At 48.6% G+C, this 20856-nt stretch overlaps 2 protein-coding genes across 6 annotated transcripts; both read left to right on the top strand.

The window, feature by feature from the left end:
• Nucleotides 1-7096: 7096 nt before the first annotated feature.
• Nucleotides 7097-17494, top strand: AP1M2 (adaptor related protein complex 1 subunit mu 2). 4 transcript variants are annotated; one of them, XR_013759826.1, is made up of 13 exons: nt 7097-7245; nt 8640-8796; nt 9026-9093; nt 11511-11641; nt 11752-11899; nt 11997-12123; nt 12664-12812; nt 12917-12988; nt 14121-14279; nt 15220-15345; nt 15614-15689; nt 16081-16561; nt 17305-17442. XR_013759826.1 is itself a non-coding variant. In XM_079114711.1 (12 exons), exons 1-12 carry the CDS (start codon nt 7204-7206, stop codon nt 17352-17354), a joined length of 1299 nt encoding a protein of 432 aa, XP_078970837.1. In that variant the 5' UTR covers nt 7097-7203; the 3' UTR covers nt 17355-17494. The 4 variants fall into 4 exon arrangements, 3 of the variants coding, with proteins under 3 accessions (XP_078970837.1, XP_078970836.1, XP_078970838.1); XM_079114711.1 differs by lacking the exon at nt 16081-16561 and having other exon boundaries at nt 12670-12812; nt 17305-17494; XM_079114710.1 differs by lacking the exon at nt 16081-16561 and having other exon boundaries at nt 17305-17494.
• A 464-nt stretch (nt 17495-17958) lies between these two features.
• CDKN2D (cyclin dependent kinase inhibitor 2D) lies at nt 17959-20519 on the top strand. Of its 2 annotated transcripts, none has more exons than XM_079114737.1 (3): nt 17959-18091; nt 18378-18533; nt 19567-20519. In XM_079114737.1, the coding sequence occupies exons 2-3, from the start codon at nt 18393-18395 to the stop codon at nt 19924-19926; spliced, it is 501 nt and encodes a 166-aa protein (XP_078970863.1). In that variant the 5' UTR covers nt 17959-18091; nt 18378-18392; the 3' UTR covers nt 19927-20519. The 2 variants fall into 2 exon arrangements, with proteins under 2 accessions (XP_078970863.1, XP_078970864.1); XM_079114738.1 differs by lacking the exon at nt 17959-18091 and adding an exon at nt 18111-18278.
• Nucleotides 20520-20856: the final 337 nt, after the last annotated feature.

The raw sequence follows: 20856 nt of genomic DNA, 5'->3' as shown, positions 1-20856 counted from the left end.
CAAATGCTGCAGGGCAGAATGTTCTCAGAGTGATTAAATCCAACCCATGTTCATGCTGTGTGACTCCTGTCTCTAGCATTGACCTTACAGAAGCCGGCACAGGCGTATGTGCATGGAGCATATGTGTCAAAGGGGGTTCTCAGAAACCTTGATCCTTACTGCCAAAAATATACATGTCCATGGGGGGGGGGTGGGGGCTGATACAACACATTTTGCAAGAGAACATGATACAGTGGAGAAAAAGAATGAAGTCACTGGGAATACAAATTAAATCCCCAGTAACCTGATGAGATACTACTACACACCCACGAGAAGGGCCAAAACTAAAAAGACTGATAATGCCAAGTGGTGACTAGGATCTGGAGCTGGTAGGAGTGTAAAATGACACAGTCTCTTGGAAAAAAACTGGCAGTTTCTTGTAAAGTTAAATGGACTTAGCCATTCTACTCCCAGGTATTTACCCAAGAAAAGTAAAACTATATGTGTATAGTATATATAGTAAAAAAACACAAACAAAAAAAACTATATATATACAGTATATATAGTTATATATATATGTAGTCAGAGAAAGAGCTAGGCTCTGAGCCACATGCCTATAATCACAGTGCCTCATGAGGCTGAGGCGGGAGGATGGCCAGTCTCAGCAACTTAGCAATGCCTTGTCAAACATGTGAGTGGGGAGATGGGGTTCAATCCCTTGTACCCCAAATTAATTAGGCTTAAAAATAAAAAAATAAAGAAAAGACCCATACAACTTTTATATATGTTCTTAGCAGCTTCCTTCATAGTGGCCCAAAACCTGGAAGCAACCAAAATGTCCATCAACAGGTAAATGGCTAGACAAACTGTATTCCATCCATGTCATGTAAGTCTCAGTAATACAAGGAATGAGTTAGGGGGAGGGAGGGTGGGGAAAGGGGAAATACTGGGAGTGGTGTTGACCAGAGTCTATTGTTATAACATGTGCAGGTACGAACATGTAACAGTGAATCCTACCATATGGACAACTGCAATGAATCAATTTAAAAAGTAAAAAAAATAAATAAATAAAAGGAATGAACTACTAATACATACAGCAAGGATGAATCTAAAAACAAAAGCATCCTGGGGCCCAGTGATGGGGCACATGCCTATAATCCCAGTGGCTCAGGAGGCTGAGCAGGAGTATCGCGCGTTCAAAGCCAGCCTCAGCAATGGCGAGTCAGTAAACAACTCAGTGAGACCCTGTCACTAAATAAAATACAAAATAGGGCTGGGGATGTGGCTCAGTGGTTAAGCGCCCCTGGGTTCAATCCCTGGAACCAAAAAAAAAAAAAAAAAAAGGCATGCTAGACTCTGTGGTACACACCTGGAACCCCAAGGCCTTGGGAGGCTGAGGAAGGAGGATCACAAGTTCAAGGCCTGCCTGGGCAATTAACAAGACCCTTTTTCAAGATAAAAAGGGCTGAAGATGGGGCTGGGGTTGTAGCTCAGTGGTAGAGCGCTTGCCTAGCCTGTGTGAGACACTGGGTTTGATTCTCACATAGATATAAATAAATAAAAATAAAGTTTCATTGACAACGAAAAAAAAATTTTTTTAAAGGGCTGAAGATGTATGTATCTCTGCAGTAAAGCAACATGGGTTTAATCTTCAATGCCAAAATAATAATCATAATAATAATCATAATAATGCCTCAGACACTTTTTCCCTTAAAATTCTAGAACACATAATCAATTTATGGTAGCAGAGCATAGATTACGTTTTGCCTTCAGGGGTGGTAGTGGCTAGCAGGGGGGCTTCCGGGTGACGGAAAACAGAATTGTGGTTTACACAGGTAGTTCAGTGTGTGAAAACTTGACTTCTTCCCTTTCTCAGTATATGTTTCATTTTTAAAATGGAAAAAAATACTTTTTTCCATAAATACTTCATGAAAGGGCTGGGGTGTTGCTCAGCGGTAAAGCGTTTGCCCAGCGTGTGTGAGGCCCTGGGTTCAATTCCTAGCATGGTTAAAAAAAAAAAAAAAAAAAGGAGGTGATTGGGCAGGTTATAATAGTACTGAATGTTTATTCAGAGCTTACTCAGCATTAGGCAAGGTATTAAGTGCTTCATATTAAATCTTCGTAGCCACTTTCCAATGAGTGAAAGTGACACAGAGAGGTTAAGCAATTGACCCACAGTCGCAGTCACACAGTGAGCATGGGGCTGTATAAGGACTTGAACCCAGAGCCCTAGGCACTCTCCACCCTTGTCCCCTGCCATATCCCTTTTGCATAGCCCAGCTAAGCTCCCAGCTTGTGTTGTTGAGTAAGACTAGCAAGTTACACTTGGTCATTTAGTCCCAGATGGTATGGGGAAAAGACAGGGAGAGAGCAGTAATCAGGGACAGGACATCATTCACATGCTCACAAGCAGCTAAACAGAGAAAGATCTGAATATGGCCGCAGTTAACAGGGGGCGGGGGAGGTATCAAAGGGATTGCTTTATCTGTAACATTCTCTCTCTAAGATAAAGTGTTCATGTGTTTCTGGGGTAATTAAAAACTGTATTGCAAAATATAAATTTAGATAAGCCAATCACAAAGGGACAAGTACTTAAATCTCATGTGTAGGCGCTGCCTAGGGTCCTCACACGCATGAAGACAGAAAGCCAGTGGTGGGTGCCAGTGGCTGGACACAAGGGACAGGGAGTTAATGTTGAATGGGTTCAGTTTCAATGTGGGGAGATGAGAAAGTTCTGGAAATGGATGGTGGGGATAGCAGCATCAGGAGTGGGTTCCATGCCACTTAAAAGTGGTTCAAATGACAAATTTTGTGTTGTGTATATTTTGCCACCATAACAATTTTTGGATTGACTTCAAAATGTAAGGTGCAACCCAGCTCTGAGGGGTTCACTAAGTCCTGGGAAAGCACAGAGCGGGGCTCTGCCTGGACAGGGTTGGAAAGTCTGAGAAGTCCCCCAAGACTGAGCACTGATCACTGAGCCCTGACTGACAGGAGGTGAAGAAAGCAAAAGAAGAGGGGGTGAGAGTCTGCAAGGAGGGGCGGGGCACGTGAAGAAAGAGAGAGGGAGGGAGAGAGGAACTGAATTAGGGAAGTCACTATGTCTGGGGCAAGGAGTTCAAGTGTTCAAGCAGAGAGGGCAGCCCCAGGGTAATGGGAAGCCAGAGGGGATGGGGGGGGGGGGAGTGAGGGCCACAGTAACTGAGTGTCAGAGAGATCCTTTAGTGGGGTGGAGAAGGGAATGAGGATGGGGCCTGGAGGTAGAGTGGCTGAGGGAGGAAGCAGACATTTAGGAGGAACTGGGACAGGGCTACTGCCTCTGGGGGTGGGGGTGGCTGTATCTAAGGCAGAGCAGGCTGGGCAGAGCCAGAACACAGAGCTGCTCTGTTCTCTGACCCCACTGAAGCTTTTGGGCTCATGAATTTTTCAGCCAAACAAACCTTGAGTTTCAAATTCCAGGGCGCTGGGCCCAGGCTTTCGGGTTCTCTATACTGTCTGAAAACATCTCTGCCCCAGGAGAGGGATTCTTTCGAGTTTCATTGATCCTTAGGCTGGGGAGAGGGCCTGTGAGGGCCTGCCTCCCGCTGGAGCGCCTTCTGAACAGGGGGCTGGTGGGAACATGGAGTCCCCCACACTTCTCTGGGCGGAGGCAGTATAAAATCTCGGGCTTGAGCTCAGAAGAGCTGGACTCCAGCTGGATGACTTTAAGTCACTTATCTTCTCTGAGCCTCAGTTTCCCTGTCAAATGAAAATAACAGCTTTCCTGAACTGTTTCCTAAAGTGTTTTCTTGAGAATTCCTGCTTGGGAACATTCAAGGCACTGCCTGAATATAAAGTGCCTCTAGGCTTTAGATAGTGTTACTAAGGGTCATACTTGTGTCTATCAAGACTGCAAAGCAGTCAGGAGCCAGCTTGGACCAGGCTCTTGAAACCCAGGTTTAAATTCTGGCTTCACAACTTCCTTGCTGTGTGGCCTTGAGCAAATGGCTTGACCTCTCTGCTCTGCTGATGATATGAACAAAAACTGTGCCAAATGATAAACTTTTAATATATGTGCACTTCCGCTGTGTTGTTGGAGATGAATTGGAGTGGAGAAGGGAGTGGTGGATTCTGATAACTGTTGCCTTTTCAATTTCCTCCTGTAAGTTCCCACTCTAGGGCTGATAAAGGTCTGGGGCTGGGATAGGGGAAAGAGTGATGAGACCTGGGCCTGCTGAGCACTCTTCCTGGGATGCCCTGTAGTAGGTCATCATGCATCTGGAGTAGGCTGAGGTCTAGCTTCTCTCCCTCTCTCTTTTTTTTTTTTTTTTTTTTTTTTTTTTGGCGGTGCTGGGGATTGAACCCAGGACCTCATGCTTGAGAGGCAAGCACTCTGCCAGCCGAGCTATATCCCCAGCCCCTAGTTTCTCTTTCTTTCCCCCATCTTCCCAAAAACCGTCCCGCAGTTAATTAAGATCACAGAAAGCCCTGGGATCCTCAACAGCCGCGGAGAGTGGACGCTGCGCCCTGCGTCGCATTAGGCAGTCTGAGGAAGGGCATAGCGACTATTAGCTCCATTTGGCGAGGGAGGTGAGGATAACTGGGGATTGAGCCCAGGGATACTTAATCACTGAGCTACATCCCCAGCTCTTTTATTTTTCATTTTGAAACAGGGTCTAAGTTGTCTAAGTTGCTGAGGCTGGCCTTGAACTTGCCATTCCCCTGCCTCAGCCTTCTGAGTTGCTGGGATTACAGGTATGAGCCACCACACCCAGCTCCATTATGTCCATTTAACAGAAGGGAAAACAGTTACAGGTGGTGCAATCACACATAAAAGTTCTATAACATTTTTAGCACACAGGGTCATAGGAGGTCAGGTGTAAGGCTTACTGCCTATGGCCACATCTTGTCAGCATTCAGAAAGTTCTGGATTTGGGAGTTGGTGGTGGTTTGTTTATTTATTTATTCTTTGTACCGGGGATTGAGCCCAGGGCCTTGGACCTACCCACTGAGTGATATCCCCAGCTTGAATTTTGGAGCATTTCTGATTTCATATTTCCAAATTAGGGATGCTCAGCCTGAAAAAATAACACAATGCTGTGTCAGCTACATCCCAGGCTGTGTTTTAACATCAGGTTGCATAAAATAACTAATTTAATTTGCACCATAGTTAATGAGGAAAGCAGAATGATTAGCCCCACCTCACAGATGTGCAAACTGAAATCCAGGAAGTTACAAAGCCAGGACTTGGGCACAGCACAGGCAGCCAGCTCCAGGGTGCTGGTGCTTCGCCAGCACACATGCAGCAGCAAAAACAACGATGCAGCTCGCTGAGGGCGTCCAGGCTGTTAACGCAGCGACTCCCGAGTCTGAGGCAGGAGGATGGAAGTTCCAGGCCAGCCAGGGCAGTTAGTGAGAACCTGTCTCAAAATAAAAAATAAAAAGGACAGAGATGTAGCTCAGTACTAGAGCGCCCCCTTGTGTCAATCCCCAGTACTGGAGGAAAATGATGGTGGAGGGTAAGCCTCAGTGGTAAGAGAGCTTCCCTAGCATGATCCAGACCCTGGGTCCCATCCTCAACCCTGAAAAAGCAAACAGACAAAACCCCTTACATTGTGGTTTTGTTTTTCGGTACTGGGATTGAACCCAGGGGTGCTTTACCACCAAGGTACATCTCCAGGTTGCCTCTCTAGCTATCTGGCAATTGGGGATTGAACCCAGGGGAGCTTTACCACTGAGCAACATCCCTAACCCTTTTCATTGTTTATTTTGAGACAGGATCTCCCTAAATTGCTGAGGCTGACCCCAAACTTGCACTCCTTCCTCAGCCTCCAGAGTCACTGGGATTGCAGGCATACACACCTTGGCTGGCCTTTTATTTTTTCCTGTTTCTTTGGGGATCATCTCGTGGTTGTTTTGTTTTCCTTTTTCTTTTTTGGTTTGTTTGTTTCTATCTTGTGTCTTTGGCATCCCTAGAAAAAGAGCAGTAACTTTATCTATTTCAACTTTCACTGCACCACAGATGACGCTCAACAAATATTCACTTACTAAATAAATCATCATCATAAAGAAACAGCTTCCTGCAGGCCATGGTGGTGCTCTCCAGTAATCCCAGCAACTCTCTAATCCCAGTGGCTCAGGAGGCTGATAGGAGGATCATAAAAAATATAGGGGAGTAGTGACTGGGGATGTGGCTTAGTGGTTAAGTGCCCCTGAGTTCAATCCCTGGTACCAGAAGAAAAAAAGAAAAAATAAATAAAAAGAAAAAAGGAAACAGTTTCCATATGCCCAGTTTAGCACACATTAGTTGCTCAAGAAATATTTGTTAAATGAATACTATTATATTTATAGAATCATTCACTTGTTTTTTACTGTTCTATTAATATCTGAGTGTATCAGAGTAGGAGCTTTGTTTGTTTTTGCTGAGGATGGAATGATGGAACTCAAGGCCTCACATGTTCTACTAGGAACACTACCACTACACCTCCAACCCTTTTTTTTTTTTTTTTTTTTTTTTTTTTTTTTTTTGTGGTGCTGGGGATTGAATCAAGGTCTTGTGCATGCCAGGCAAGCACTCTACCAACTGAGCTATATCCCCAGTCCCGCCCCCCCCCCTTTTTTTTAAACGAGTGACAAAGAACATTAGGAATAATAAAAGCAGCTACTTTTGTGCTATTCTGAGTGCTATCACAGTTTCTGGCACTGAATGGACAAACGAGTGAGTGAAAGGGTAACTTAGCTAGTAAAATTTGGATGAATTAATGAATGAATTGGACAAATATTGACTAGGCAGCGAGGGGCCCTGGGGACACAAACATAAACAGGACAAAGCTCTTCCCTACTGGGATTGACATTCCTGTGGGAGAGAGAAGGCATGAACAGGGAGGATGAAGAGATGGATGATGCATGGAGGGGTGCATGGAGGGAGGGAGGGAGGGAGGGAGGGAGGGACTGATGAACGGAGGGATGGGTGGATAACTGGACTGGGATCTCTGCGCAACAGCACCCCCAAGTGCCAAGGGAGAACGAGGCGGAGCCGCGGTCCCACACTAAGTCTCGCCCCTCCCAGCCCCTGCAGCCAGTCTTGAGGTCGGCCGACCGCGACGCTCACCTGGCGGCCTCCCCTTTAAGACGTGCACACCTGGGCGCTCACCTGGGCGCGGGCGCTTCCGCAGGAAGAGGAAGCTGCACGGTCGTCGCCTCTTGGATCTCCCCGTCCGCCTCCTAGGTCCACCGGCCTCCACCATGTCCGCCTCAGCAGTCTTCATTCTTGACGTCAAGGGCAAGGTGAGGGTAGACTGGAGGGACCGTGGGACCGACAGGTGAGGCGCGCTCCCTGGGTCCAGGGCCGACCTCTCGCACGGGCTAGGCAGGCCGTAGAAGAGGCGTGGGAACACCGCCCTCCCCAGCAGTCCCACCTCCACCGCTTAGTCCCTGTACCTGGGGCAGTTAGACTCTCAGAGCCTTTCTGTAAAAATGGGAACAACAAAGGTCCCCACCCAGTGAGCATGAATGACTGAGTGCTGCGTGTAGACCACCTAGCGAACTAGCCCTGCTGCGAAGTTAAGTCCCTCCTAAAGTGAGATTATTTCCGTCACCATCGGTGTCAACAGTGTTAATGGCACATCTGGGATTGCTGCCTGGGCAGGAAGCCCTCCTTCCCCAAGCGGCCTGAAGCCCCTTGCTCTTAAAGGTGATGAAGACAGTGGAGGTGAGCATCATAGTCCTGCTAGTAAGAGTAGTGAGAGCTCAGTCAGGGGGTGGTGCTGTCCTCTAGTCCAGCTACTTGGGACTGAGGCAGCGGGGCTCCGAGTTTCAGATTAGCCTGAGCAACATAGGGAAACCCAGCCTCAAGAAAACCAGCAAAAAAAAAAAAAAAAAAAATAATAATAATAATAATAATCCCAACCTCACCATGGACAAGAGCAGAATTGGTTGAATTCTGTCGTCTCTGCACTTCCTATGGATAGGGCTTATAAGCTCAATTTACTGGATCTGTAAAATGGAGATGCTGATAACACCTCCTTACAGGGGTGTGGCAAGAATGAAATCAGCTAAGAAACATCAAGCTTTCTTTTTTCCTTTTCTTTTATTTTTTGCGGTGACAGAGTGAACCTAGGGCCTCATGCATTGGAAACAAGCACTCTGCCACTGAGTTACATCCCAGCCCTTCTTTAAGATAGGATCTTGCGGGACTGGGGTTGTGGTTCAGTGGTAGAGCACTTGCCTAGCATGTGTGAGGCTCTGGGTTTGATTCTCAGCACCACATAAATATAAAAGAATAAAAAAAAAAAAAAAAAAAAAAAAGGTCCATCCACATCTAAAAAAAAAAAAAAAAGAGGATAGGATCTTGCTAAATTACTCAGGCTGGCCTTGAACTTGCAATCCTCTTGCTTCAGTCTCCCCAGTCACTGGGAGTAGCTGGGGTTACAGGTTGTGCACCACCATGCTAACATAATCAATCCTTAGCAAATTGGATTTCAGTGAGGGCTCCAAGTACTTTAACTGTTGTTATCACATGCCCATTTTATAGGTAGGCAAACTGAGGCACAAAAAGGTAGAGCCTTTGCCCAGGTCCCCTCAGCTAGGAAATCCAGTCAGAATTAGACACTCTGAGGCACCAATGTTGTGGGTTCTGGAACACTGGGGGTGACCAGATCACCCCCTTCATCCACCCTTAGCCCCTGATCAGCCGCAACTACAAGGGTGATGTGGCCATGAGCGAGATCGACCACTTCATGCCTCTGCTCATGCAACGGGAAGAGGAGGGTGCCCTAGCACCACTACTCAGCCATGGCCGGGTCCACTTCCTGTGGATCAAACACAGTAACCTCTACTGTATCCAGCCCAGGTGGGGCCCCTGGGGCCTCTGGGTGGTGGCACCTGGGCCCTGAGAGGGTGAGCTAAGGACAGGAATTGCAGAGCACATCTGCAGTGACTTGGATTACCTGTGGGGGAGGTTGCAATGGGGGTAATGGCAGGGCATAGATTGGAAGTTCAGAGTCTGTAATGCATTTGAGCCCCACCTCTCTGGATGGCATCTTTTCCTTAACCTTGCTGCCCCCAGTGGTGGCCACCACACTGAAGAATGCCAATGCCTCCATGGTATACTCCTTCCTCTACAAGACTGTGGAGGTAAGTACTGGCCTCTCATTGGCCGGCTGGTCTGCCTGTCTACCTATTGTGCCCACCTCTTTTTAGAGTCATATCTCCCAGGAAGTCAGCCTGCCCTGGCCTTCCCTAGGGGTCTCAGGGTTAGCCTGTGCTTTCTTCATCAAAGGCTCATCATTCTTATCTCCTTAGCTGCTTACATAATCTTTTCTGCTGGACGCACTGGTGCGTGCCTGTAATCTCAGCAGTTTGGGAGGCTGAGGCAGGAGGATCAAGAGTTCAAAGCCAGCCTCAGCAACTCAGCAAGACCCTGTCTCTAAATAAAATATAAAAAAGGGCTGGAGATGTGGCTCAGTGGTGAAGCACCCCTGGGTTGGTTCAGTCCCTGATATATATATATATCTATATATATATATATATAGATATATATAGATAGATAGATATAGATATAGATAGATATATATAGATAGATAGATATATCTATATATCATCTCTTCCTCTAATGCAGGAACCAGGTAGATCCCTGAGCCAGAGTACTTGGGATTCAGCCTTAGCCCGCCCCCACCCCACTTCCCATTGCTTGGCCTTAAACAAGTCCTGCCTCAGGGTTGCTGTGCAAGTTAATGAAATTAATACCTACAAAGTACCTAGAACAGTCCTCAGTGCAGTCACCCTTGATATCCATTGAGGATTTGGTCCCAGGACCCTCCAAGGTGCCAGTATCCAAGGATGCTCAAGTCCCTTCTATAAAATATTCTAGAATTTCATAGAACCTATGCACATCCTTCTGCAGACTAAGTAATCTCAAGATGAATTATAATACTGAGTGCTATGAAAATCTATATAAAGTTGTTAGATTGTATTGTTTGGGAATAATGACAGAATTTTATTCATGTTCAGTACAATATACAACTTTCTTTTTGGATTTTTGTTTTATTTTGTTCCAAAAATTGAACCCAAGGATATTTTACCACTGAGCTACCTTGGGGATATGACCCAGGTTCAAATATGAAATTAATTTATGTTTTGCTGGGTGGTGGTATACATCTGTAATCTTGGTGATTCAAGAGGCAGAGGCCAGGAGGATCGCAAGCAACTTAGAGAGAGACCCTGTCTCAAAACAAAAAATAAAAAGTGCTGTGGCTGTGTCTCAGCGATAAATCACCCCTGACTTCAATCCCCAGTGCCCCCACTAAAAAAGAAAATAAATTTATGCTTTATATACACTTTATACCTATAGACTGAAGATTGTTTTATATAATGTTTTAAATAAATTTTTGCATGAAACAATTTCATGGAGTGCAATTTCCACCTGTTACATCATGTTTGTGCTGAAAAATTTTCTGATTTTAGAGCTTTTTGGATTTTCAGATTAGGGATAGTCAACCTGACCTACTCATTCCCAGAGGCTCTTCACATAGCAACCCAACATAGTGAAAGGCCTGTTGGTAGAATTCAGGATGTCCGTGATCTTGAATGTTTCTATGTAGTGGGTTCATTTTTCAGTGCATTTTATTTATTTATTTATCTATTTATCTATCTATCTATCTATTTATTTATTTTGGGTGCTGGGGATCGAACCCAGGGCCTTGTGCTTACAAGGCAAGCACTCTACCAACTGAGCTATCTCCCCAGCCCCTCATTTATTTATTTACAGTATTGGGAGTTGAACGCAGGGGCATTCTACTACTGAGCTATATCCCCACCCCTTTTTTATTTTAAGATAGGGTTCACTAAATTTCTGAGGCTGTCTTCAAAATTGTGATCTGCCTCATCCTCTCATGCAGCTGGGGTGATAGGTGTGTGTCACCTGTCTGACTTCCTTCATCTTTTTTATTTTTTAATTTGGAAAGGGTCTTGCTAAGTTGCTGAGGCTGGCCTCAAGCTCGCAATCCTCCCACCTCAGCCTCCTGAGTCACTGGAGTTATAGGCATGCACCCCTGGAACTGGCATTTGATTTTATTTCATGCATTTACAAACCTCATTAGTTTGGGAACATGACTAGATAGTTACACAGTTTTCTATGACTCACACACAACAACAAAAAAATACACACATACATAATATATATAATATAAAATATAATATATATAATATATTATATATATTATGTATGTATAAAAGTCCTTTTAATTTCTCCCTCCACAGTCTTTCTTCCAGAATCTTCCCAGACCTCTCTGCTCTCTAGGCTCCTGTAGCTGCTTGCATTTTCCTCCTTACTGTCCCCAGGTGGCTTGTGTTGGTCCTGTGATCCACCCATTTTCCTCATTAGCCTGTTCCATGAGGGGAGAGAACCTGTCTGCTTTGTCCACCATTAATGTCCCAGCACAGGCACAGAGTAGGTACTCAATAATTGCTTGTTGGATAGTAAGCTCAGTGACCAGAGACACAGCGATGGTCATAGCCTCATCTACATGGGCATCTGTCTGCCCCCACCCCAGGTCTTCTGTGAATACTTCAAGGAGCTGGAGGAGGAGAGCATCCGAGACAACTTTGTCATTGTCTATGAGCTGCTGGATGAGCTCATGGACTTTGGTTTCCCACAGACCACGGACAGCAAGATCCTACAGGAGTGAGTGAGCCACATGGGTAGCTACAGGCTGGGCCGTGGGTGAAAGGAATCCAGGAAGGCCCAGAGGTGTTCCTGGGACTAGTTGCTGGTCCCTGTTACCCTCTTGCCAGGTACATCACCCAGCAGGGCAACAAACTGGAGACTGGCAAGTCACGGGTGCCACCCACTGTAACTAACGCAGTGTCTTGGCGCTCTGAGGGCATCAAGTACAAGAAGAATGAGGTCTTCATTGATGTCATAGAGTCTGTCAACCTGCTGGTGAGCACCCCCCCACACCTCCATTCCACCCCCATCACGGCCTAACAGCAGGAGAGGGGGCCCTATGCCTGTTGATCTCCCATGTGTCTGTCTGCAGGTCAATGCTAATGGCAGCGTCCTGCTGAGCGAGATCGTGGGTACCATCAAGCTCAAGGTGTTTCTGTCCGGAATGCCTGAGCTGCGGCTTGGCCTCAATGACCGCGTGCTCTTTGAACTCACTGGCCGTAAGATTCTGTGGGGACCCCGTTCCCAGACATGCACAAGAGAACCAGAGACCCCGTGGCACCTGGGAACCCAAAGAATTGCAGCCAGTTCTGAAATAAGTGCTCGTGCGCTCTCTGCTGGTTAAGCCCAGTACTGCAGTTGCAAGATCACGGAGCCAAAGCTTTTTTCATTATGGACAGACCACCTGCTGCATTCCAGGCCCAGTTCTCTGTCTTGCCCCATGGCCTTGATATTCTAGTGGGAAAAGACACATTAACATCATGTTTAAAAGCCTGACAGAGGGGGCTGGGGAGATAGCTCAGTTGGTAGAATGCTTGCCTCACAAGCACAAGGCCCTGGGTTCAATCCCCAGCACCCCAAAAAAAAAAAAAAAGCATCCAGGCTCTGGATTCACATCTTAACTCTGCCCTACCAGTTGCTTATGCTTTCCCGGGTCTCAGTTTCCTCATCTGTCTAAGCAATGGTAGTGCTGGGTAGGGAAGGTGGAGATACAGACCCTACCCTGGCACCCAAGGTCACTCTCTTTACTGGGCTCCGAGTTTCAGGCAGCAAGAACAAGTCTGTGGAACTGGAGGATGTCAAATTCCACCAATGTGTGCGACTCTCACGCTTTGACAATGACCGCACCATCTCCTTCATTCCACCTGATGGTGACTTTGAGCTCATGTCCTACCGCCTCAGCACCCAGGTGAAGCAGGGTCAGGCCCTGTGAGAAAAGGGTGGTGGTGTTGATGAGCTGAATCAGGGTTGATCCCAGGGTCTCTGAAAACGCTTCTGTTCTTCTGTCTGCAGGTCAAGCCGTTGATCTGGATTGAATCCGTCATTGAGAAATTCTCTCATAGCCGAGTGGAGATCATGGTGAAGGTGAAGTGCATCATGCAGGCATGACCTTTCCCACCTGCCTTCTTTCTTCCTAGTCTTGACTCTTCTGTCATTCTTCTGCCTGTTGCATTTTTTTTTCCTCTTCATTTTTTTTTTTTCTCTTTATACTGGGAATTGAACCCAGGACATCGTGCGTGCTAGGCAAGTGCTCTACCACTGAGCTATATCCCACCCCTTTTTATTTTATTTGGAGATGGAGTCTCACTAAGTTTCCCAAGCCGACTTCAAACTTATCATCCTCCTGCCTCAGCCTCCTGAGTACCTGGGATTACAGGCATGTGCCACCGTGCCCACCTCTTCAGAGTCCTTAACTTGTGACTTACACAAAGAAAATTCTCAATGTTTCAATAGCGAAAGGAGTATTAAGTATTCATTATGTGATTTTAACTGAGTTTCTACTTTGTACAGAAACTGAGGGATGTGAGAGAAGAACAAAAGAGGGTACCTGTGAACACCTAAGCCAGTCATGACCTACTGCTCAGAACCCTGCATGGTGGGCTGGGGTCATGGCTCAGTGGTAGAGCGCTTGCCTAGCATGTGTGCATCACTGGGTTTGAGTCTCAGCACTGCATATAAATAAATTAATTTTTAAAAAAAGGTCTGTCAACATCTTAAAAAACAAAACAACAACCAAAAAAACACCCTCCATGGCTCCCACTTGACCTGGCATAAAAGCCAGGAACCCAAGGGGGTACAAGGCCCTGCAAGGTTTGCTCTGTCATCTCCCTGTCTGCATTTCCTTTAACTATCCCCTTCCTTGACTCCCTTCTAGCCACACCAGAGTTCTTGCTGTTTCTGAAGCATACCTAGCAAAATCCTACCACAGGACTTTTGTACTGTTCCCTCTCCCTGGATTACCCTGCCTGCACCACCCAGATACCACATGGCACCTTCCATCTCCTTCAGTTCTTTGCTTAAATGTCACTTCCCAGAAGCTTTCCCTGACTTTAAATTTGTAGTCCCAGGGGATGTAGTTCAGTGACAGAACACTTGCATAACATTCAGTGGATGCCCTGGGTTCATTTTCATTACTGAAAAGAAAAGAAAGGGCTTAGTGGATGTTTGCAGAATATATGAATGAATCCTTCATGCTCCGTGCTCTCTCCCTGGTCAGGCCAAGGGCCAGTTTAAGAAGCAGTCAGTGGCTAATGGCGTGGAGATATCTGTTCCTGTACCCAGCGATGCTGACTCCCCACGCTTCAAGACCAGCGTGGGCAGTGCTAAGTATGTGCCAGAAAAGAATGTCGTTATTTGGAGTATCAAATCCTTCCCAGTGAGTACCGGGGACAGGCAGTGCATGTGAGGGAAAGGGGGCTGGAATGGTGTGGGGGATGAGGTGGGGAATGGACCAGAAACTCACATGAGTATGTATGTGCTTATCCTTTGGGAGTGATAAAGGTAGAACTCAGACCCGTGTGTATCACAGAGGGGGTAAACTGAGGCTGCATGATGGGAAGTGGGTTTAAATGCCACATCTCACCCCCAAGTTCTTAAGGAAACTAGCCCTGGATGCAGATTTCTCACCTTTGGCTTTCTGAGCCTGATGAGCTTGGAAAACCTGCTACCCCTCATGAACTCAGTTTGCTCCTCTGTCAAATAGGCTGACTGACATCCTTGGGCCACTGGAAGATTTTTTTTTTTTTTTTTGAGATGTCATCTCGCTATGTTGCCCAGGCTGGCCTCAAACTCCTGGGCTCAAATGATCTCCTGACTCACCCTCCTGAGTAGGTGTGACTACTGGGGCACCAACTACCCTTAGCCACTGAAGGATTTGATCTGTTCAAGTCATCTGGGTGTGGGGTTGTCCTCAGGGCTTGAGAAAACAGGAGATGGTAATTCAACCCCCCCCCACCCCACCTCTGGGTTTTACAGTTAGAATCTTCCATGAGTCTTAGCCAGGGGCCTTTCCTTTCTTTTTTTGGTACTGGAGATGGAATCCAGGAGTGCTTCACTACTGAGCCACATCCCCAGCCCTTTTTATATTTTATTTTGAGACAGTCTTGCTAAGTTGCTCAGACTGACCTTGAATTTGTGATCCTCCTGCCTCAGCCTCCTGAGTCACTGGAATTACAGGCGTGCACTACCCCACCTGGCTGTTTATTTTCTTGTCTATGTAATGGGCTGAGTGCAAAGCCACCTCCAGGGACTGCTGTGAAGATGGTGTGGAATGGGTAGGGGGCCCTCGTGAGTCTGATGCCCCCATGTGCCCTCAGGGGGGCAAGGAGTACCTGATGCGAGCCCACTTTGGCCTCCCCAGTGTGGAGAAGGAAGAGGTAGATGGCCGGCCCCCCATTGGGGTCAAGTTTGAGATTCCCTACTTCACCGTCTCTGGCATCCAGGTGAGGGAAGCGGGCAGGGGAGTGCCTCTCTGTGACTTCAGTGGGTTCCCTGTTTCTCCTGCCCCTTGGCTCAAGTCATTTGGGATTACAGGTGTGAGCCACCATGCCCAGCTCACCTCTTTCTTTCTGTTGTGAGCCACCTTCTCTCTGTCTGTGCTTGTGTCCTTATTCCCTGGTGTCATAGTCCCTTGACCCAAACCATATTCCCTTCCCACCCATGCCATCTCACTCCTGCAAGCCTGGGCCACATCATTTTGTTCCCTTCCAGGTCCGTTACATGAAGATCATTGAGAAAAGTGGTTACCAGGCCCTGCCCTGGGTTCGTTATATCACCCAGAGTGGCGGTAAGGCACTGGCTCCTGGGATGATGGAGTCAGGGAGATGGAGGGGGGTGGGGTCTCAGGGCTTAGTGCTAAAACTCAATAGGTCTGCCCCCAGGCCAGCCCTGCCTGTTCACATTCCACCATGAACCTGTTTGTACACCTCTCAAATGGGGTCAGTGACCAGGTCCAAGTTGGGTAAGGTTAGGACAAGGAATTGAATACTTAGCATCTCCATCTGCTGCCTGGAAACCAGACTGTTGTGAAGGTTACCTTGTTTAACTCCATCCTAAGCTTTGTTAAATACTTCCAAGAATGATTCTGGATGCTAGGGCAGGGGTTGAATTTGGGGGAACTGTTCCTCTTCCTCCTTTCCTCAAATCTTATAGGGCTTCTGCTCATTGTTTTTCTGCAGATTATCAACTTCGAACCAGCTAGATGGGAGAAGAAGTGGGGGTTTGAACACAGGGGCTCCCTCTCCTCAGGGCCCCACTGCCTGTTTTAGAGGGGTTGGGAATGTGTGGTGGGATGTTGTGTATGCGTGTGTGTGTGTGGGTGTGTTTGGGCTTCCCACTGATTTAGCAAGTTTCTTGCTTCCAGCACTCAACCCCTTCTTGTGATGGTCTCTTTGCCTCCCTTACTTTTGGGGTTCCCCCACCCTGGTTTTATATGAAGAAATATCAGAGGGGCTTGAAGCCCCCCTCATGAGTGCCTTCTTGCAGCGACCTGCCTTAGGGTGTACTGGGGACCCCTCTTTCTTCACAGCTGCTGAGCCCAGAGGCCTCTCTGGCCTGTTACTCTGAGCTTTAGGATGTCATTAAAATGATGAATCTACTTGCTGAGTACATGCTTCTTGGGTGGGGACTGGGGATGCCAGCTATGACCCTGAAGTGCAGGTTGGGAGTGTCCATTTGACACATGTCCATTCCCCATTCCTCAGCCCTGTTCATCACTCCCCTGGGCTAGGGCAGTCATCGCCCTGGTGACCTGCTCTTGCCTGAACTTCCCCACCAGTCTGTTTTCCCAGTAGTAGGCAGAGAGTGGATGGTAACTTCTTTTTTTTGTTCCAGGGATTTAACCTAAGGGGCCTAACCACTGAGCCACATCCCCAGCCCTTTTAAATTTTTATTTTGAGACTGGGTCTCAGTAGGCTCTTTACAGCCTTGCTAAGTTGCTGAGGCTGGTTTTGAACTTATGATCCTCATGCCTCAGCCTCCTGAGCCACAGGCATGCACCACCTGCCTGACCAGAGGTTGTTAAGTTCTTTGTCACATATATCAAGGTTTCTCTACCTAGACCCTTTCCGTGGTTCCTGGTCTTGTTCAAAATAAAAGCCACTGCAGCCCAGGGGCACAACCCCTCCCCATTCCCCACTCACCTGCCCTGGCCTCATCCCACTCTTCCTTTCTAAGTCATACCAGGCACACCAACCTCAGGGCCTTTGTGCCTTAGGCCTGGCATATTTTCCCCCAGCCATGTGGCCCCCTTCCTCACCTTCAGGTTTTAAATCAAATGCCACCTCTTTAAGGAGGTCATCCCTGTAACCTTCTTATATTAACGGCTCTCCTTTCTCTTAAGCTGTTTTATCAATTCCATAGCTTTTACCACTCTGAGAAGATTTAATTATTGTTTCCTCCAGTTCTAGACCTCAGGCGTCCTGCAGCAGGAGCCGCCTGGCTAGCTCTCTAGTTGGGCGCCTCCAAGAGGTGCTCTAAATATTTGAATAAAGGCCTCTGCAGCCACCTTCTGCGACTCTCCTGAAGGCTCCTTCATGTGGTCAACTTTCCTCACTGGCTCACTCTGAACCAGAATATGATTTCTTTCTCACGCAACCCATTTCCCCTTTTTCGTGGTTTTTGACGCTGTCTAAAAGTTGCTTGAATGTGCGATCCCAAGCGCCTAGAAGGGTTCTTGCATGCCGTGGAGGAATATTAAAGGCTAATAAATGCTTCATGGATAGAAGGCCGGACTGAGAGGCACCAGCCTTGCCTCCCTTCCCTTTCGGGGCACCAGAGTCTCGGAGAAGTTCACTTTAAACTGTTCCTGACCTTTCTCCTCGGGGCAGTTATACCAGCTCTCTTTCCCGCCCGACCGGCTGGTTTGAAAACCAAAAACCCCGCCATTGCGGGCGGTCCATCGGTCGCCGCTTTCTGGCCAATCAGGAGCGATACCTCCCACGCCGGCGTGCGAAACCTCCCCGGGGGAGGTCAGTCATTGGTTGTGAGGAGCATGTGGGCGGAGCTCCGCAAGGTTGAGGGCTAGGCAACGAGGATCCGCTACAGTGTTGCGAGTTTGTAAGAAAACAAGTCCGCGGTGTTCTTGGGTGGCGCCGCCAGTGCGCTGACCCCGCCCCCTGGCGGCTGATTTTGCGGCAGCGGCGGCTGCGCAGGCTCAGAGCAGACCCCGCCCGTCGTGGAGGAGGGAGGGTGAGTTGCGGAGAGACCCTGCCCCCAAGGGGCGGGCGCCGGGCAGTGCCCTGAGGGAGGCGGATGGTTGGGCCGGGTTCCCAGCCCCTCTCCGCCTGCCGGGTTGACAGGGGGAGGAGCCGGCTACGAGGGCGAGGGTCTCACGGGAGCCCTGGGCCGGCGAGCCAGGCCGGGAGTCTAGCGCAGGGTGGGCACACCGGGGCCGAGCCTGGGGAGGGCTGTTTGGGCCAGCAGCGGCTGGCTCCCCCGCACTAACCGGGCTGGGGTGTGGCGGGGGGCTTCTCAGGTCACCAGTATCGACATGTTGCTAGAGGAGGTCCGCGTTGGCGACCGACTGAGTGGGGCCGCGGCCCGGGGCGACGTGCAGGAGGTGCGCCGCCTTCTGCACCGCGAGCTGGTGCACCCCGACGCCCTGAATCGCTTTGGCAAAACGGCTCTGCAGGTGAGGCCCGGCCGGTCCGGGGCAAAGGCGGGGCAAGGGAGCCAGCCGAGGACAGAGGCCTTAGACCCCTTCCTTGATGATCCCCCTGGGCTCTAGTCCTTCTTTGGGCTCTAGGTCCCTTTCTTAGGTGGGTAATGAGTGAGGGGAAGGTGGGGGGATGGGTGGGCTTTTCATCTTCTCTTGAGGATTCCTTGTTCTCCGCAGGCGGGGAAAATTCATTTTTCTTTGGGAGGTTTTTATTAAGCTGGTGGGGTTTCAGCTTCTTTGGATCCAGTTCATGAGACAGTTTAGGTTGTCTGGGGCTTCCGTGCGGAGACCCAGTCTCTGGAAAAGAGAAATTCTTGTCTCCCTGAGGAGGAGGAACCCCTTTTCCTGGATAGTCCTTTAAAAGTTATGGTTACTTGGGGGGAGTCCTCATTCCTGCGGATTGTACGGATTCTTGGCATCTTGTGGAGTCCACAATAGAACAGTGTCATATTGTATGAGGTCTCTATTCCCTGGGAACATTTACAGGGGAAACCCTCCACTTCTTGAGGGGCATCAGGTGTCCCCAGGAACATCCCCTTATATAGGAAGGGGCTTTTCCCTGGAGAAAGTATTTTCAAATTCTTTGGGCATTTCCTTTCCCTTGAGGCAACTGCCAAGTTATTTGGGGACAGTTCTCAGTCTAGAGGGGCTCATTTCCTAGAGGGGGATTTAGATTTCCTGGTGCTTTCCCATATGTGGGGGACTTATTTCCTTGAGGTAGGGTCTTGGTTCCTTGAAAGTTCTCATGGGGGTTATTCTTTTTGTTAGGTTTCACTATGTTATTAAGGAAATGATCAGCTTATTGGGGGTCCCAGAACTTGTTCTCTGGGGTCTAGATTCCGTGGGGGCTGATGTTTTCTGGAGTGTCCCCATTCTCTAGAGGACCTCTTCTCTGGCATTCTCTATTCCTGAAGACCCCTCTTTGTGGATGATCATTTTCTCTCTAGTGACCCCTCTTTCTGGACCCCCTTCCTTGGGGACTTCCTGACCCTGTGTTCCCACGTAGGTCATGATGTTTGGCAGTCCCACCATCGCTCTGGAACTTCTGAAGCAAGGTGCTAGCCCCAATGTTCAGGATGCCTCTGGTACCAGTCCAGTCCATGATGCAGCCCGCACTGGATTCCTGGACACCCTGAAAGTCCTCGTGGAACATGGTGCTGATGTCAACGCACCTGATGGCACTGGAGCGCTCCCTATCCACCTGGCTGTGCAGGAGGGCCACAATGCTGTGGTCAGTTTCCTGGCTCCTGAGTCTGATCTCCATCACAGGGACGCCAGGGGGCTTACACCCTTGGAGCTGGCACGGCAGAGAGGGTCTCAGGACCTCGTGGACATCCTTCAGGGGTGCACAGTGATCCCACTGTGAGCCAGGGTCACTCTCTCCAGCAACAGAACCCACTAAGTTATGTCAGAAGGGGAGGGAAGAAACACTTTCTCTCCTCACTCCTCTTGCCCTTCACAGAAGGGGGAGGAGGACCAGTTTGTGGCTTATTGGTGTTGATTTTTTTGGGGGGGGTGTGTTTGGGGGACATTTCTCATTTGTTTTTCTCACCCCTTTTGGTGTGTTGGACAGAGAAGGGCTCCTGTAGGCACCAAAACGGTTCATTTTGTCTGCATCCCGGGCTGCTGGGGCTGCAGACTAGACCCAAGGGCAAAGAGTTTAAAGCCCCAGTCCCAGAGTGAGGTCATCACCTCCAAGGCTCCTGGAACCTGGTGACCTTGGCCGGCTGTGCTCAGAGAGATCCCTGAAGTGTGCGCTCTGTTTGGGGCATGGGGGTAGGGAGGGAAGTGTTTTAAATCAATAAAAGGGTAGCATGAGTTCATATTTTGTTGGAAGCTTGTTTTCCAGTCTCTTGTACAGCGTTTAAAAAAGAGATTCTATTTATTAAGCTTTATGGAAAAATTTGTGTGTGATAATTTAATGTTTCTACCCATTAAATTAAAACTTGTGCATGATCACGGCTTGGGTGGCTTCTGATTTGTGAGGCTGAGATGAAGACTCGCGCAACCAGAATGTCGGTGGGGATGAGCACCGGGATCGCAGATCGTGGATACTGGGGGGGAGGGGAGAGCGTGGTCACTCCCAGGGCTCTAGGGTGAGCGAGTTGGGTGGGGCAGCGGTTGGCGCTGTCGGAACGGAAGGGAGGCAGGAAACCGCGAGTGGAGAAAGGGCCCCCAGATGTCAGCTGGGCGCCCGAAGCCAGGAGGGTGGGGAGGTGGGCGGTGGCTGCGGCCTTCCCCGCAGGGGCGTGACCCATGGGCGGGACAGCGGTCACGAGGCAAGCGGGATACCGGA

The sequence above is a fragment of the Sciurus vulgaris genome (assembly GCF_902686455.1).
Source record: "Sciurus vulgaris genome assembly, chromosome: 16".
Taxonomy (NCBI): domain Eukaryota; kingdom Metazoa; phylum Chordata; class Mammalia; order Rodentia; family Sciuridae; genus Sciurus; species Sciurus vulgaris.
This window is presented reverse-complemented; position numbering and strand designations above follow the sequence as displayed.